A 17,803-nucleotide genomic window follows, 5' to 3' on the forward strand; every position below is an offset into this window, starting at 1 on the left:
GGAAATATGTGTGTGTGTTTGTGTGTGTGTGTGTCTATCTGTATGCATCTTTGTTGTATTTGGCTTATGTGCGTGTGTGTGTGTGTGTGTGTGTGTGTACATTGTAGAGTGTGCGTATTGTGAGGTGTGTGTGTTTGTGCTGTGGGCCTCTGTGTATTGTGTTGAATGTTAATGGGTGTGGGTGCGAGGAGGACGCTAATCCAGGCTCCCTCACACTTTATCCACCCATGCTGTGGCAAACGAAAACATCACTGTGTACACACCACCATAATAACTACTGCCGCTGCTTGCTAGTGGAAGTCCATATTATCTTTTTTTTGATGATGATTCAAAGAGTTGGCCAGCTTTTTTCTATATGTGCGTGTGTCTGTGTGTGTACATGTGAGTGATATTCCATGTGGAGCTGCTTGGCTCAGTATTACGCAGCTCTATCAGGCAGTATATGGCGTTTCTCACCACTGCATGCTTTCTTCCCCTCTCCCGGGGGTGGGCAAGTAGGCGTTTTGAGGTTGGACACGTGGGCAGAACAAATTGGCTGACATTTGTTCACTCAATGCCCCAGTTCAGTTCCTCAATCTGCATACACACACACACACACACACACACACACACACACACACACACACACGCTATGTTTCTCCAAACGACGGCGGTTCTCCCACGCAGTTCCCCCAGCAATCAGCCCCTCCACGTCGGCCCCGTCTGAGCCGTTTAACAACCTGTGGCTGGTGGGAACGCGGCCACGTCCAGCATGAAACGCAAACAGATCAGGTTTGAAATCATTGAGATGTGGCCATTAAAAAGGATCCTGATTGCCCGGGCTCTCCGTAACAAGATCTGCGGGGGAGCGTGCAGTCGGCCTTCTCTCGGCTTGGATTTCCCTACCCGCTTGACACTCGTGGCACAGGGAAGCTTCGCTTGTTTATTTTCACCGCTGTGCTTAAGAGCGAGAGAGGGAGAGGAGGAGGAGGAGGAGAAGTAGAGAGAGAGGGAGGGAGAGAGAGGAAGAGAAGGGGAAGAGAGAAGAAGAGAATGGGAGGGAGAGAGAGAGAGGAAGAGAGAGAGGAAGAGAAGGGGAAGGAGAGAGAGAGAGAGGAAGAGAAGGAGGGAGAGGAGGGGGAGATCTTGTTTGCATTACGCTGTCAGGACTGTGTGTGTTTGTGTGTTTGTGTGTGTGTGTGTGTGTGTGTGTGCTTACCGTCACTGTTTTTGTTGCTCTTACTCCAGTGTTGAAGGAGCCCCCGGACCTTTGAAGTGCAAATCATACAATTAAATTTAATAACTCAGAAAAAAAGACTTTCCTCCGCATTCTCTGACCAGACACGCTCAGTTATGGCCAGTCACGACAGTGGGGGTACGGCAAAAACAACAGCCCCGCAAAAAAATAAACATTTACACGCACGACATGCATACATTTCTTCAAAAATAGCATCACAGCTCAACAAAATAAGCAATTATGGATGAAATCCATTTTATTGACTTGCATCTGGGTTGAGTGGCACCCATACAAAAGAATTCAGAAGAGAGACACTCACATGAAAGAAGCTGAGAGAACTGAAATGATTTGTTTGGTTACTCTGTTTGTTCAGCATTTATATATTTATTTTGTATTTATTTATTTGTGTTTTTATTCTTTCTGTCTTTTCTGTCTTTGTTAGGTTATGAGTTTCTGTAATGTAGTTCTTTATTGTATTATTCATGCTTTTATATTTATTAATTCATTGTCATGTTTTGTTGATATTTTTTCCATGTGTGTGCTATGTTGCAGTATATTGCAGCCTCGTAAACAATTTTTTTATTCTCTGTAACTTTCTGCCTGCCCTCTCCTCCTCTTTCCTCTCTTCTCCTCTCCTTTTCTCCCCTCCCTTCTCCTCTCCTCTTCTCCCCTCTCTTCCCCTCTCCTCTCATCTCCTCTCCTCCTTGCTTCAGGGGTTCAGGAGTGGGCTGTAAGCCTATGCAGCTTCTAAGTGGCATGAGGAACTGTGTTATTTTTGGATCTTGCCGACAGTCTATGACCCTCACACTGCCATCCATCTGTCTGTTATCCATCCATCCACCCATCCATCCGTCCACCCATCTCTGCACATCTCAGCACTGCCACACTTTCTCACAGAATTCTGCCGTCTAGATCTTACGGCATGCCCCTCTGATTACAGGTGTGCCCGCTGTCTTCGTGTCCGCATGGGCAGTTGTCAGGGCAACGCTGGCAGATGCTCGGTAAGAACCTCCGATTCCTATTTACGGACCCCTGAGCTTCTCCAGATTTTGTGTTTTCGCTCTCTCTTTCTCTCTCTCTCTCTGTGTGTGTGTTTGTGTGAATGTGTGTGTGTCTGTGCCTGAGTGTGTTTGTGTGAGTGTGTGTGTGTATGAGTGTGTGTGTGTGTGTGTGTGCGTGCGTGCATCTAACTATCATTACTTCTGGTGGAGGGAAGAGAACACTCTGTTACAGTAGCTCATCAAACTGTAGAGAAAGAGACAGAGACAGCGTCTACCTAGAAATGGGTTTGTGTACTTCTTTGTTCAGTACAGAGGTTATTATGAGTGAATGATTCTATTCCACTTTCCAGTTGATTACAGTATCATTTCCTTTGTTTGTCAAACTTGTCAATGTGTGTAAAGGCCAAGGTAATTAGGTCTAGCACATGACAGAACAAAATGTGGTCATGATGACACTAATCTCCTGTAATGAGTTATTATGGCTGGAGGGTAGTGGAGCACCCTTAAATGGAAATGGATGTATTTACATCACTTCCTGCAGTCATGAGAGTAAGCGTGAACAGTGAATAAGTATTCGCTTACCTGTCATATGATACACAGGTTATTTAAAAAAAGCACAAATGTATGATGCCATGTATTTCTGGAAAAAATATTCTAAATATTTCTGTGCTTCTTTCAACATCACAACAGACAGATTTTCCTAGTGTGGTCTAGTTAAAATTAAATTACTAAAAATCTGTTTTATGCCAACACATTGGGGGCAGCCATGGCCTACTGGTTAGCGCTTCGGACTTGTAACCGGAGGGTTGCCTGTTGAAACCCCAACCAGTAGGCACGGCTGTAGTGCCCTTGAGCAAGGCACCTAACCCCTCACTGCTCCCTGAGCACCGCTGTTGTTGCAGGCAGCTCACTGCGCCGGGATTAGTGTGTGCTTCACCTCACTGTGTGTACACTGTGTGCTGAGTGTGTTTCACTAATTCACGGATTGGGATAAATGCAGAGATCAAATTTCCCTCACAGGATCAAAAGAGTATATATACTTACTTACTTTTACTCATTGCATTCTTTTTTTGGACCTCTTTTCCAATAGTCTACAGTAGGTGCTGCTAGGTCTAGTTATTAATAACTGATTATCTAACATAATCACATATTTTGATGTACAGACATGTTTGTGTATAATGTCAAGCACCTGATTGTGAAATTACCCTAATTGTGAAACTGCCCATATGAAAAGAGAACGCCTCAGCAATCTCTATTTAGTTTTAAATGAAGTCAGAATATTTCCACCCATGCCTTATTTCCTGGGATGAAATGAGACAAGTTTAAGGGGCCAAACTTTGTTCTTGACGTTCCCTATGTTAAATGCAACAGCAGATCTCCCAAAGGCCCTCCTTCAAGTGACAACTTGAATATGGTAAACGGTATTTAATTCCTCAGGATATGTGTTCTTACCTCTCTTCTGTATGGATAATTACTGGTTGTAGAACTATCAGCCCACTCAAAGCACTGTCGGTGATGACACTCTCTGTGGTTCTACAGCCATTAAAAGATAAATTACTGTAGACTACTACTTTGGACTGCATTACGTGTCATTCACTGAATGAGGATCTCTCACAGTACCTTTCACGAGTGAATAAGTTTAATCGAACAGACGTTTATTCCAGAATTATTTTTCTTCATTTGCTGAAAAATCCAGCAATCTCTAATTTAGAATAGCAGCATGGCTCTTCCTAAAGACTTAATAAATGTTCCAGTTATTACAGAAGCTACTGTGGTGTGCAAAAGACCCCCTCACCATCCCCATGTCAGTAATGGAAAAGAAATACAGCAGTAGCACTTTTTGATTTTGCATTGCACCCTCAGGTGTGGAACAACAACCGGCTCTTTTTTTATTTTTATTTATCTCTTCCTCCATTCCCCTTCTGTGACTCTGATTCTTTCTTCTCTCTCTCTCTCTCTCTCTCTCTCTTGTTCTCTGCAGATGCTGGGAGCTAAGCGCAGGGAATGTCAAATGGATCTACCAGGTTCCTATTCTTACTGCCATCGGAGTAAGTAAATGTTCTTGAAACTTGAAATCCCACAGCATCAGCCTAATACATCACATTAAAAAACAAAAAACAGAGATGTATTGATACTAAGGCTCTTAATAGTCCATTTCATATCACTGCTATTAGCGTGGTGTGATGGTTAAGAGCTGTGCAAGGACACACATTACCGTGTTAGTATTAGTAATGGACAGCGATGGGCAGGCTAAGCTACAAGCTACTCTATTAAAGGAGAAAAGCATCTCTAGTGTTTTATCAAGGCACCCAAAGTGATTTACAGTGAAGGGGGAACCTCTCTAACCACCACCATTGTGTAGCACCCACCTGGGTGATACACAGTAGCCCTTATGCGCCAAATCGCTGACCACATACCAGCTTGAGGTGGAAGGTGAGGCAGTGAAGGAGACAATCAGATGTTCACGACCTATCAGCCCTACCCAACCTCAGAGTCCCTACCCCGGGCCACCGCAGGTATGCTGTCTGGGAACATGATTGACAGGTAGATTGCTGTCCTGATTGGTTGGACATCTCCTTGTCAAATGATTGATAGACAGATCTTCGTCCTGATTGGTTGGATATCTCCCTGCTCTGACAGGTTGATTCACAGCATTCTGATTATTTCGAGCCGATTATAGAGCGAGCTGGTAGTAGACTTCTGGAGGGAAAAGCAGTTTGACCTCTGTCTCCGTCAACAGAGTAGATGTGGAGGTAGTCCACTCTCATAAATACCTTGGAGTGCACTTAGATGACAAATTGGAGTGGTCTAAAAACACCACTTCCTACAGCGACTAACAGGGAGGCTACACTGGGCGCGCAACTGAAGCTCTCCGTTTGCGACGTGTAAACATAGTTTTAGAAGACTGGTGCATTTTTTTTTAACATACAGTACGTGCCGCTGTCACGTCTGGTGTAGCCATTTCCAATTATCATAGTGGAAGTAAATTATTGTAGCAGATGCTATGAGAACTGAACGCTTGAGTTATGTACCCCGTGTAGCCTGTACAGTAAGATCCTTCAACGTCTGCAACAACAGAGTCCATTTTTGGAGACCCGCCCGCACCTGCAAAGTTCATAGAGATACAGAAGTTCATTCCTACCATTGACAATTCCATTTACCATTAAATTACATAACTGTGCTGTGCTGTAAGTTTCAGTCCATGACTTTCCTCAATGAGAAGAACCAAAGGAGTAAAAACAGGACTCAACCCTGTGTACCTTTGACACTACATGTAACAAAATGTGCATCTATAATGGGTCATTCCATTTTTCATGCTAACCCTCACAATGTCCTTTTCTGTGGGATAATTAATGGTACTGACCAGTGTGCGCTCCAGTCTGTGCACTCTTTTATTCCTGTGAAGGTGAATGGCCATGATAATTGGTGTAATTGGGCAGGGCTTCTTTGTCCATTTTATGTATTCTTTTCATATGATGCTTTTAGTATTATTTTGTCCATATGACGGCTTAAGTATTATTAGCAAATACCATCAGCTGACAGAAGCACCGTGAGGCTCGTGAGAATTTTAAAGGCTGAATCCTATTTCAGCCGAAGCCCATTATTTGTCCGTGCCTTTTCACAATGATCTCTTCATTAGCCCGTTAGTGGACCCTTTTCTGGATCATTAATGAGAGGGTAGCTTTGTTTGGCCATCCCTGGATCCACCAAATGAATGTTTTGCTGCATTGGCAGGGTCTATTTTATTTTATTTAATGTTTTATGAAGGACAATTTAAGTATATCTTAATTTTATTTTAAGGTGTTAATTCGGGGACACCTTAATTAAGGGGAGACATTAATCTATGCACATTTCTACTTAAAAAAAAAACACTTAATTATATAAGGGTTTTAAGGTAAAAAATAAGGCATTTATAAGGGGTTTTGTTTCGTAGTGAATGCAGGGGTGGGTAATAGATTAGATTTAACTTTATTGTCATTGTGCAGAGTACAAGTACAAAGACAACGAATTGCAGTTTGCGTCTAACCAGAAGTGCAAAAAAGCAGAAAAGTACAATGTGATACAAAGTATAGACAGTGGTGTGCATAGACAGGTCAAGAATTATAGTGCAGTGTAGACATTATACAGTAGTATGTGTTGCTTTACAGAAGGTGGTTTAGAGTAATATAAATTAAATATAAATATGTGCAGTGTAGCAGTTACCTTATAAGAGCAGAATAAATATGGCTATGTAATACGAGCAATGTATGATCAACATGTACAGATATGTGCAATGTAGTAGCAGTAACATTATAATAGTAGTAAGAATAATATAGATATATGCAGTGTATTAACAGAATATAATACTAGATGTACCGCATAGCGGTACAAAATATGACCGCCGCTCAGTCCTGTACATCCATTCCGCGAAAATAAATCACACTTCAATTTGTCTCCATCTTTTACTCCATCCCCCACTCTTGAAACTTTTGTGTATGTTTGTTTGGCATGCCTGAGTGTGTGTGTGCGGCTGCACAGAAAGTAGCCTACTGGTGCTGAAAAGGTGAATAGATTGTAGAATAGCCAAAGAAGATGTAGCATTGTTATAAAACCTTTAAAATCTCTAAATCACAAGTAGGGCAGTTCATCACAGTTCATCCATTGCAACTGGATTGATGAAAGGTCACTTACACCTGTAGGCTACATTGTATTTGGGAAAAGCAAAAGGTATCAGCATAATGTTATTTATTTATTTATTTTTTATGTATTTATAAACAAAAACATCTCTGTCAGTTCCATGCCGTTTTCAACAGCTATCAAAAACAAAGGTCATTTTTGGATGGATGGATTTTTTGTGAATGTTTCTTCTTCTACATAAGAATTTAGTCATCTTTAGTTCATGTAATACTTTATTGTCAATGCACAAATTAAGTAACAGTAGTCTGAAACGAAATGCTGTTTTACATCTAACCAGTGGTGCAAATAACTGACATGTCCAAATGGGTCTTGATGAAATGCGTCGCTAGACTGTTCATACACATTTTAATGGGCCAAAGTTGAAGAGCTGTTGTCCGTTATTGTTCGTGCAAATATAGGCTGATTCATGTTCCCTTGCATTGTGTAACTGAGGTCCATGGCTAGTCTGGCTTTCACCAGACCAAGCTCAATCTTTTAAGAAATCAAAAAATAAATAGCGGGCAGATCAGGCTGGGTTCACCCAGCCTAGTCCATAGGCACCCGATATTGTTTCATTTTCCGATTGAGATATCCACGCTCTGGCTAGTCTAAATGCAAAAATGCATCAGGGAGTTATGACAAAACTGTAACTAACAAACTAGATCCTAATGGAAAGCTGTTAGCTTCCCTAAGCTACAGGTAGGCTTACAAGGTAGGCCTATTTACAACATAAATTGTCAATAGGCTATGCTGGCGACACAAATAAAATCTTCTTTGAAAACCAATGGCTTACGCCTTACAGTATCAAGCGGACTTAAACTGCCATATCGTGGCGTTGTTGTAATAAAATTCACGCAGCTCCATGAGTCAAGGAAAGCGCGAATGAAGTAGCCATTTCTAGATGGGACCCACTACACAGTAGCTTAAGGTGTTTTGCTAAAGCAGCCATAATGAAATGAAGGTGTCATTGTTTGGATACTTCACACACACGTGCTTTTTAATTTCACATACTACAACTACCAAGCTGTAATCAAAGCACATCGATTCCCCTCTCACACCCTGCACGCACTTAAAACAAAATAAACAGGCGTCTCAGTCTCACGCATGTATAGGCAAAACTGTATCAGACCGGTGTAACGTTGGTAAATCTTCCATTGCACAGAATGATTTTGTAGCACGTGCAATAAATGACAGTCGAAAGATACAAACAGTGCTGCTATCAATTTGCTTGGTATAACCGCATTTATAGTTTTCTACAAATGCAATCAATCAAATGGGCCTCCATCACTCAACCAACGCTAACGGTAACATTACCTAGGTCCTTATTGATATTACAAGATTAACGTACCTGCAGTAAAAACCAAGCATGTCCGATAAACATCCTCACTTACACTTCATGTGAACATCGTCCTGTCCTTATTAGATGTTCGCTGCGGTAAATTACAGTCCTTGTAGGAAGTGTCCATTATTTTTTCAACCCACTTTTAACTTCCAAAAAAATTACGTCTCACTGCAACGATGCGCCATCTAGTGGACAAACGACTACTTATCGCCAATACTGAAAATGCAGCCATGATGATGATGATGAATATTTTGGCTTTCTTTTGATCCTATTGAATTTGTAATTATGTATCGGCCGTTCTAATACCGATAGTATGTGGGTGCCTGTGTGTGTGCATGTTTATATGTGTGCACCGCCATTTACAGGCCAATGAGTGTACAGTCACTAAATGTACACATAACCTAATTTTTTTAGCCCCCCCCATGGATGAAATTCTACGAAACTTGGCATACCCCCAGACCCCCAGAGAATGCCAGGTCAATCATACACATAAAATTTGGTGCAGTTCTGAACATCTTAACTGAAGATAGGGGCGATTAAAGCAGAATAATATTGCATTTTCATTTTTGACCGGGGGGGGGGCAAATCACAAATGAGTGATTATGAGCCAGGTTGATGTGGGCCCTTGAGACCAACATACCATAAAAGATTCACAGAGAACTGTGTCTGCCCTACCCTCCTTTCGGGGGGTCCAGTCCAGCGGGGGGGCTGCAGATCAAAACGAAAAACGATGGTTCCATGCTATCCATGTGGGGTTACATGCCCACCAAGTTTTGTGTACCCCGGTCTTTCAGTGTCCCGGGAATCCTTGTTGGTGTACGTCACTAAATGTACACATAAATTATTTTATTGTAAGGCCCCCCATGAACGAAAGTACACAAAACTTGGCATGCATTCAGAGGGTGTCATAATGATCCTACACTTTTAATTTCGTGCAGTTTTGACCTTGTCAGCCAGAGATATTGAGATGAAAACACCTAATTTTTTGCTTTTTAATTTTTAACTAGGTGGCGCTATACATGAAATAAGTGGTAATGGGATGGGTTGACATGCCCCCTTAAGACCAACATACAAAAAAAAGGTGGACCTCCTAGGCCCTACGGTTCTCGAGATATTCACAGAAAACTGTCTCCGGCCACCTACAGGCCAGTTGGTGTATAGTAACATAAATTAATTTATTGTGTGGCTCCCCATGAACGGAATTCCACAAAACTTGGCGTGCATACAGAGGGTGTCATAATGATCCTACACTTCCAATTTCGTGCAGTTTTGACTATGTTAGGTCACAGATACCTTCAATTACACCACCTCATTTTTACTTTTTTGTGTTTAACTAGGTGGCGCTATACATGAAATGAGTGGTTATGGAATGGGTTGACATGGCCCCTTGAGATCAACATACAAAAAAAAAATGGTCCTCCTAAACCCTACGGTTTTCGAGATATTCACAGAAAACTGTGTCTGCCCTACCCTCCTTTCGGGGGGTCCAATTCAGCGGGGGGGCTACAGATCAAAACGAAAAACGATGGTTCCATGCTATCCATGTGGGGTTACATGTCCACCAAGTTTCGTGTACCCCGGTCTTTCAGTGTCCCGGGAATCATTGACGGAAATTTGGGCATGCGAAAAAGAAAAAAAAAAAAAAAAAAAAGAAAAAGAAAAAAAAAAAAAAAAAATTAAAAAAAAGAAAAAAAAAAAAAAATCTGACTAAACCTATATGACCGCCGCTTCGCTGCGCGGCGGTCATAATAAGAAAACAGAATACCAGTAAATATGGATATTCAGTATGAAAAATGTAGACAGATATGTACAGAATGTACAGGTATGTGCAGTGTGGTAACAGTACCATTGTAATGCAGAAACAGTAACATTATAAGAGTACTAAGAATAATTGTATGTGCAGGATGGATAGTATGAAGAGCAGTAGAATATGGCTATGCATAAGTGTGAGTGTACTTACAGTATGTACATTTGTAAATAAATAGAACACTATGGGTGGGATAGGGTAGTGCAATTGTCCGGGGGTGGGGGGGTCAGGGGATGTCCGCCTCCTTGGTCGTGGACACCTCAACAGGCACAGGCAAGGAGGCATCCGGTGGGGGCAGAGTTCAGTAGGGTGACAGCCGCAGGAAAGAAGCTTCCTCTGAACCTACTGGTTCGGGTGGGGAGAGACCTTAATAACATACATGGGTAAAAAAAGTTGTAAAAACCGAGTACTCAAATTCCTTTTTAAAAACTGTACTTCCACTCATTACTGGAGTAAGTTTTTGAGCCAGTAATTTTACTCTACTACATTTTCCATGAACCTTTGCTACCACAAATCAGCTAAAATCGGCAAGGAGAGAGAGCCAGAAGAACCTCTAAGCAGATACCAGGTCGGAGACACCACATCGTTTACATTTTTGCGGAATGTAGGCTACCAATAAGGAAACCTTGTTGACAACGGCTCTCAGATTAGCATTTGCACGTAATTGTTACAGGTAGGTCATTTGCAATTAAGGTTCTTTAATTTGTCCACTCTGAGATAGGAAACTGGACAGAGAAGGGTATAGGTGGAGTTAGGGGTAGATAGTGGGAGTAGCCCTAGGCAACCCTAGGCCTAACAGGTCTATAGGCAATTCTTATGCTTGATTGGCCCACAGAACATGCTTTACCTTATTTATAAAATATGTTAACAAGTGCTACTTTTGCCTGTATTGACTATTTTGCACTATTTTGCATTAGTTAAACATGTAAAAAATGGAAAGTAACTTGTGCTTTGAGTACTTTATTATGACCGCCGCGCAGCGAAGCGGCGTCATATAGGTTTAGTCAGATTTTTTTTCTTTTTTTTTTTTTCGCATGCCCAAATTTCCGTCAATGATTCCCGGGACACTGAAAGACCGGGGTACACGAAACTTGGTTGGCATGTAACCCCACATGGATAGCATGGAACCATTGTTTTTCGTTTTGATCTGTAGCCCCCCCGCTGGACTGGACCCCCCGAAAGGAGGGTAGGGCAGACACAGTTTTCTGTGAATATCTCGAAAACCGTAGGGTTTAGGAGGACCATTTTTTTTTGTATGTTGATCTCAAGGGGCCATGTCAACCCATTCCATAACCACTCATTTCATGTATAGCGCCACCTAGTTAAACACAAAAAAGTAAAAATGAGGTGTTGTAATTGAAGGTATCTGTGACCTAACATAGTCAAAACTGCACGAAATTGGAAGTGTAGGATCATTATGACACCCTCTGTATGCACGCCAAGTTTTGTGGAATTCCGTTCATGGGGGGCCACACAATAAATTAATTTATGTTACTATACACCAACTGGCCTGTAGGTGGCCGGAGACAGTTTTCTGTGAATATCTCGAGAACTGTAGGGCCTAAGAGGTCCACCTTTTTTATGTATGTTGGTCTTAAGGGGGCATGTCAACCCATCCCATTACCGCTTATTTCATGTATAGCGCCACCTAGTTAAAAATTAAAAAGCAAAAAATTAGGTGTTTTCATCACAATATCTCTGGCTGACAAGGTCAAAACTGCACGAAATTAAAAGTGTAGGATCATTATGACACCCTCCGAACGCATGCCAAGTTTTGTGTACTTTCGTTCATGGAGGGCCTTGCAATAAAATAATTTATGTGTACATTTAGTGACGTACACCAACAAGGATTCCCAGGACACTGAAAGACCGGGGTACACAAAACTTGGTGGGCATGTACCCCCTCATGGATAGCATGGAACCGTCATTTTTGATTTTTGATCTGTAGCCCCCCCGCTGGACTGGACCCCCCGAAAGGAGGGTAGGGCAGACACAGTTCTCTGTGAATATCTTGAGAACTGTAGGGCCTAGGATGACCAATTTTTTCTGTATGTTTGCCTCCAGGGGTCATGTTAACCCATTCCATGTGCACACATGTGCATAAACAGATACACACGCACACACATACATTTACAGTAATCATACGTATGACACATGCTCACACAGTAGACATATGTATGCATGCATGCACATGCACAAACACACATACGCAGGCAAACACACAAGCACGCACATACACACACACACACACACCCACACACATAAACATAAACTTGTACACGCACACATGCACACAATTCAAGAATTTTTCCCGTCATCTACTTCCTGAATTTTTGGTCATTGATACCCGGGACACCGAACCACCGGGGTACATGAAATTTGGTGGGTATGTAGCCCCACTAGACTTTTACGGAAAAATTTCATTCGTAGAATTTCATCCATGGGGGGGTCTAAAAAAATTAGGTTATGTGTACATTTAGTGACTGTATACTCATTGGCCTGTAAATGGCGGTGCACACATATACACATGCACACACACAGGCACCCACATACTATCGGTATTAGAACGGCCGATACATAATTACAAATTCAGTAGGATTAAAAGAAAGCCAAAATAAATATTCATCATCATCATCATGGCTGCATTTCCAGTATTGGCGATAAGTAGTCGTTTGTCCACTAGATGGCGCATCGTTGCAGTGAGACGTAATTTTGTTGGAAGTTAAAAGTGGGTTGGAAAAACAATGGACGCTTCCTACAAGGACTGTAATTTACCGCAGCAAACATCTAATAAGGATAGGACGATGTTCACATGAAGTGTAATTCCCATTTCTTCTTGAAGCCGAAATAAATCTGAGGATGTTTATCGGACATGCTTGGTTTTTACTGCAGGTACGTTAATCTTGTAATATCAATAAGGACCTAGGTAATGTTACCGTTAGCATTGGTTGAGTGATGGAGGCCCATTTGATTGATTGCATTTGTAGAAAACTATAAATGTGGTTATACCAAGCAAATTGATAGCAGCACTGTTTGTATCTTTCGACTGTCATTTATTGCACGTGCTACAAAATCATTCTGTGCAATGGAAGATTTACCAACGTTACGCCGGTCTGATACAGTTTTGCCTATACATGCGTGAGACTGAGACGCCTGTTTATTTTGTTTTAAGTGCGTACAGGGTGTGAGAGGGGAATCGATGTGCTTTGATTCCAGCTTGGTAGTTGTAGTCTGTGAAATTAAAAAGCACGTGTGTGTGAAGTATCCAAACAATGACACCTTCATTTCATTATGGCTGCTTTAGCAACACACCTTAAGCTACTGTAGTGGGTCCTAAGTGGCGCTTTCCTTGACTCATGGAGCTGCGTGAATGTTATTACAACTTTTCGCCACGATATGTCAGTTTAAGTCCGCTTGATACTGTAAGGCGTAAGCCATTGGTTTCCAAAGGAGATTTTATTTGTGTCGCCAGCATAGCCTATTGACAATTTATGTTGTAAATAGTCCTACCTTATAATCCTACCTGTAGCTTAGGGAAGCTAACAGCTTTCTATTAGGATCTAGTTTGTTATTTACCGTTTTGTCATAACTCCCTGTTGCATTTTTGCATTTAGAATAGCCAGAGCGTGTATATCTCAATCGGAAAATTAAACAATATCGGGTGCCTATGGACCAGGCTGGGTGAACCCAGCCTGATCTGCCCGCTATTTATTTTTTGATTTCTTAAAAGATTGAGCTTGGTCTGATGAAAGACAGACTAGCCATGGACCTCAGTTACACAATGCAAGGGAACATGAATCAGCCTATATTTGCACGGACAAAAGCTCTTCAACTTTGGCCCGTTAAAATGTGTATGAACAGTCTAGCGACGCATTTCATCAAGGCCCATTTGGACATGTCAGTTATTTGCACCACTGGTTAGATGTAAAACAGCATTTCGTTTCAGACTACTGTTACTGTCATGAGCTCTCTCTCTGCCTGGTAACACGTGCTGATTGAAGTCTGATGACCTCCACCTGTTCCTGCTCTGCTCTGCCTCACCCTCGTTACCTACCAGCTGCACTGCATTCACCACTCATCATGCCCTCTATATAAAGCCTTGCTTTTCAGTCCACACTTGTCAGATCGTCTGCAACCAGCACCAGTTACCTGCCTGTTTATTGAAAACGCCTCTGACTCTTTGCCTGTGATCCCGGACCCGCTCGACTACTTCTGTGTTCTCCAGCCCCGGTAATCTTGACCTGCCTTCCGTCCCTCTTCTACGAATACCGCCTAGTCCTTGACTGTACTGCTGCTTCGTTTCAATTGCTGTTGTGTGTGTGTTTCCCCCAGGACTTCCCGGATCATCCAGCTCCTGCCTTCGCTGTTCGGCTACTGGGGGAACACACACACGCAGACTCTTGGAACTCCTGTACCCCCCCTGGAACCCCTGAAACCCCCAACCCTTAAATAAACTTTTGAACGTGACGCAATTGTGGTCCTCGTCCTGTTTGGTGTCTGACAGTACGATCTGACCAAACATGGACCCAGCGCACGGTCGAACCAGCATGGAAACCGACGAACCAGAACCACCCACCGCCATGCAACGCCTGGAAGAGACAGAGAGAGAGGTAAACCGCAACACTGCTGACATTGCCTCCCTACTTCAAGCCGGCTTGAGCCAGCGTCAGCAGTTCCAGCAGCAACAGCAACAACTTGCAATGATCATTCAACTTCTCACCAACCTTTCTCCTCTGCCTGCTCCCACCGGCCCAGCCCCAGCCAGCCTGCTCACCGGCCCAGCACCCGAGTCTCCTGCCCAGTCCACTGCTACCGTGGCTGCCGGAGCCCCAGAACCCAGGATCGGCAATCCAGAGCGGTTCAGCGGCGACCCAACCCAGGTACGGGCGTTCCTGACGAGCTGCCGTGTCCAGTTTACCCTGCAACCCAGGACTTTTGCCACTGAAGGGGCGAGGGTCGGTTACGTGATCACTCACCTGACGGGCCGAGCTCGACTCTGGGGAGTGGCGGAGTTCGAGCGCCAGACCCCAGCATGTGCAACCTTCAACCTATTCGCAGAGGAGATGCTCAAGGTATTCGATTTGGAATCCACAATAGCCGAGGCATCTCGGATCCTGATGAGTATTCGCCAAGGCAGAAGGACTGTTGCGGATTACTCCATCGACTTTCGAACCGTGGCAAGTCGAAGCTCCTGGAACATGGAAGCATTGGTGGATGCTTTCCTCCACAGCCTGGCGGACTACATAAAGGACGAGCTGGTTTCCCATGATCAACCCCCCACTCTTGATGAAGCCATTGCTCTGGCTGTCCGCATCGACCGCAGGATCCAGGCCCGCCGTCATGAGAGAGGGCGCCAGAGTCCATCCACCAGCACACGGAGTGTCCCAACTGCCCTTCTGTCCGCACCTGCCACACCATCTAGCCAGCCGGACCAGTCTGAACCGATGGAGATCGGCCGCACCTCCCTAACCCCTGCAGAGCGCCAGCGACGCATCACCTCCAACTTGTGCCTGTACTGTGGTGGTGATGGTCATCGAGTCGCCACCTGTCCAGCAAAAGCCGGAGCTCACCAGATGTAGGAGGAATCCGGATGAGCTCAATGAACATTCAGCCCTCCATCAGCCGTAAACCCCTCATCCAAGTCTGTCTTCACCTGTCTGATTCCACCCACACCCTGGCAGCCCTGGTGGACTCTGGCGCAGAAGCAAACATTATTGACACAGGACTTGCTCGTCAGCTGGGCTTGGAAAGCCATCGCTTGTCCACTCCTGTTCCAGCCCGGGCCCTGGACGGTCACGCAATTGGCACAGTTACCAGCATCACAGCCCCCATCTCAATGATGGTGTCAGGAAACCACCGAGAGACCATCCGCTTCCACCTGCTCAGCTCTCCAGGCCAACCCCTAATCCTGGGCTACCCTTGGCTCCGTCTCCACAATCCTCACCTCGATTGGGCCTCCGGAACTGTGAAAGAGTGGGGAAATGCCTGCCACCTGACCTGTTTGCGTGCTGCCTCGCTGCCCCCCGGCTCAGTACCCCCCAGCATTGCCCACGACATTTCTAATGTCCCTGAATGTTACCACGGCCTCCGAGAGGTGTTCAACAAGACCAAAGCCACATCTCTGCCCCCACACCGTCCGTACGACTGTGCCATTGATCTCCTCCCTGGGACTGCTCCACCCAAAGGTCACCTCTACTCACTATCCCCTCCTGAAAGAAAAACTATGGAGGATTACATCAGGGACTCCCTGGCAGCTGGACTCATCCGCCCGTCTTCCTCTCCTGCTGGTGCCGGGTTCTTCTTTGTGGGAAAGAAAGATGGTTCTCTTCGCCCCTGCATTGATTATCGAGGTCTGAATGATGTCACAGTGAAGAACCGGTACCCTCTGCCTTTACTCACCTCTGCTTTTGAATTGCTCCAGGGATCCACTATTTTCACCAAACTGGACCTTAGAAATGCTTACCACCTAGTGCGAGTAAGGGAGGGTGACGAGTGGAAGACAGCATTCAACACCCACACCGGCCATTATGAGTACCTGGTAATGCCATTTGGCCTCACCAACGCCCCAGCGGTATTCCAGGCGCTGGTGAATGATGTGCTGCGGGACATGCTGAATAAATTCGTCTTCGTGTACCTGGACGACATCTTAATTTTCTCCAGAACTCTGTCCGAACACACCCGTCATGTCCAGCTGGTTCTTCGACGGCTCCTGGAGAACTCTCTCTATGTCAAGGCGGAGAAATGCGAGTTCCATGCTCAGACTGTGTCATTCCTGGGATACATCGTCGCTGAAGGCAATATCCAGATGGACCCCGCAAATGTCTCGGCAGTTACCTCCTGGCCAGTTCCGGGGAATAGGAAGAAGCTGCAGCAATTCCTCGGTTTTGCCAATTTCTACCGGAAATTCATCCGGAACTACAGCTCCGTCGCCGCTCCCCTCACAGCTCTGACCAGCATCAAACACCCCTTTTCCTGGACCCCAGAGGCCAACACAGCCTTTCATACCCTCAAGGCCCGGTTCACCACTGCCCCCATCCTCCAGATGCCGGATTCAGACCGGCAGTTCGTTGTCGAGGTGGATGCCTCAGACGTGGGAGTCGGGGCCATACTCTCTCAACGGGCAGAGGAGGACAACAAGTTGCACCCCTGTGCATTTTTCTCTCGCCGGCTTTCACCTGCAGAGCGCAATTATGATGTTGGAAACCGTGAGCTGTTGGCTGTCAAGCTTGCCCTGGAGGAGTGGCGTCACTGGCTGGAGGGGTCCACAGTTCCGTTCCTGGTCTGGACCGATCACAAAAACCTCGAATACATCCGCAATGCCAAACGTCTTAACCCCAGACAGTCCCGCTGGGCCTTGTTTTTCACCAGATTCAACTTCACCCTGTCATACCGCCCAGGTTCTCGGAACACCAAGCCGGACGCTCTCTCCCGTCAGTTTCATAAGGATGACGCCCCTTCCCAGGAACCTGCATCAATTCTGCCCGATCCCTGCGTCGTAGCTGCCCTGACCTGGGATATCGAGGAGGAAATTCAAGAGGCCCTCCGTGACCATCCCAGTCCCAGTGCATGCCCAGACGGTCGTCTCTTCGTCCCAGATAATTTGAGGTCCCGGGTCATACAGTGGGGACACAACTCCCGCCTTGCCTGCCACCCGGGCTCCGCCCGCACCTGCCATCTCCTTGCCCAGCGCTTTTGGTGGTCGTCTTTGAGAAGGGATGTCCGAGAATTCGTCCGTGCCTGCCCCACCTGCAATCAGAACAAGTCCTCCACTCGGCCCCCCG

General features: G+C 44.9%; 1 protein-coding gene across 1 annotated transcript in view; it reads left to right on the forward strand.

Annotated features, from left to right (window-relative positions):
- pth2rb (parathyroid hormone 2 receptor b) overlaps positions 1 to 17,803 on the forward strand; it is a 56,171-nt gene that overhangs the window by 10,827 nt on the left and 27,541 nt on the right. The window contains exons 8-9 of the mRNA XM_042081399.1: positions 2,157 to 2,217; positions 4,199 to 4,265. Coding sequence (XP_041937333.1) covers positions 2,157 to 2,217; positions 4,199 to 4,265 — 128 coding nt within the window. The remainder of the gene's footprint in view (positions 1 to 2,156; positions 2,218 to 4,198; positions 4,266 to 17,803) is intronic.

Source organism: Alosa sapidissima, chromosome 23, assembly GCF_018492685.1.
Source record: "Alosa sapidissima isolate fAloSap1 chromosome 23, fAloSap1.pri, whole genome shotgun sequence".
NCBI classification, from domain to species: Eukaryota; Metazoa; Chordata; class Actinopteri; order Clupeiformes; family Clupeidae; genus Alosa; species Alosa sapidissima.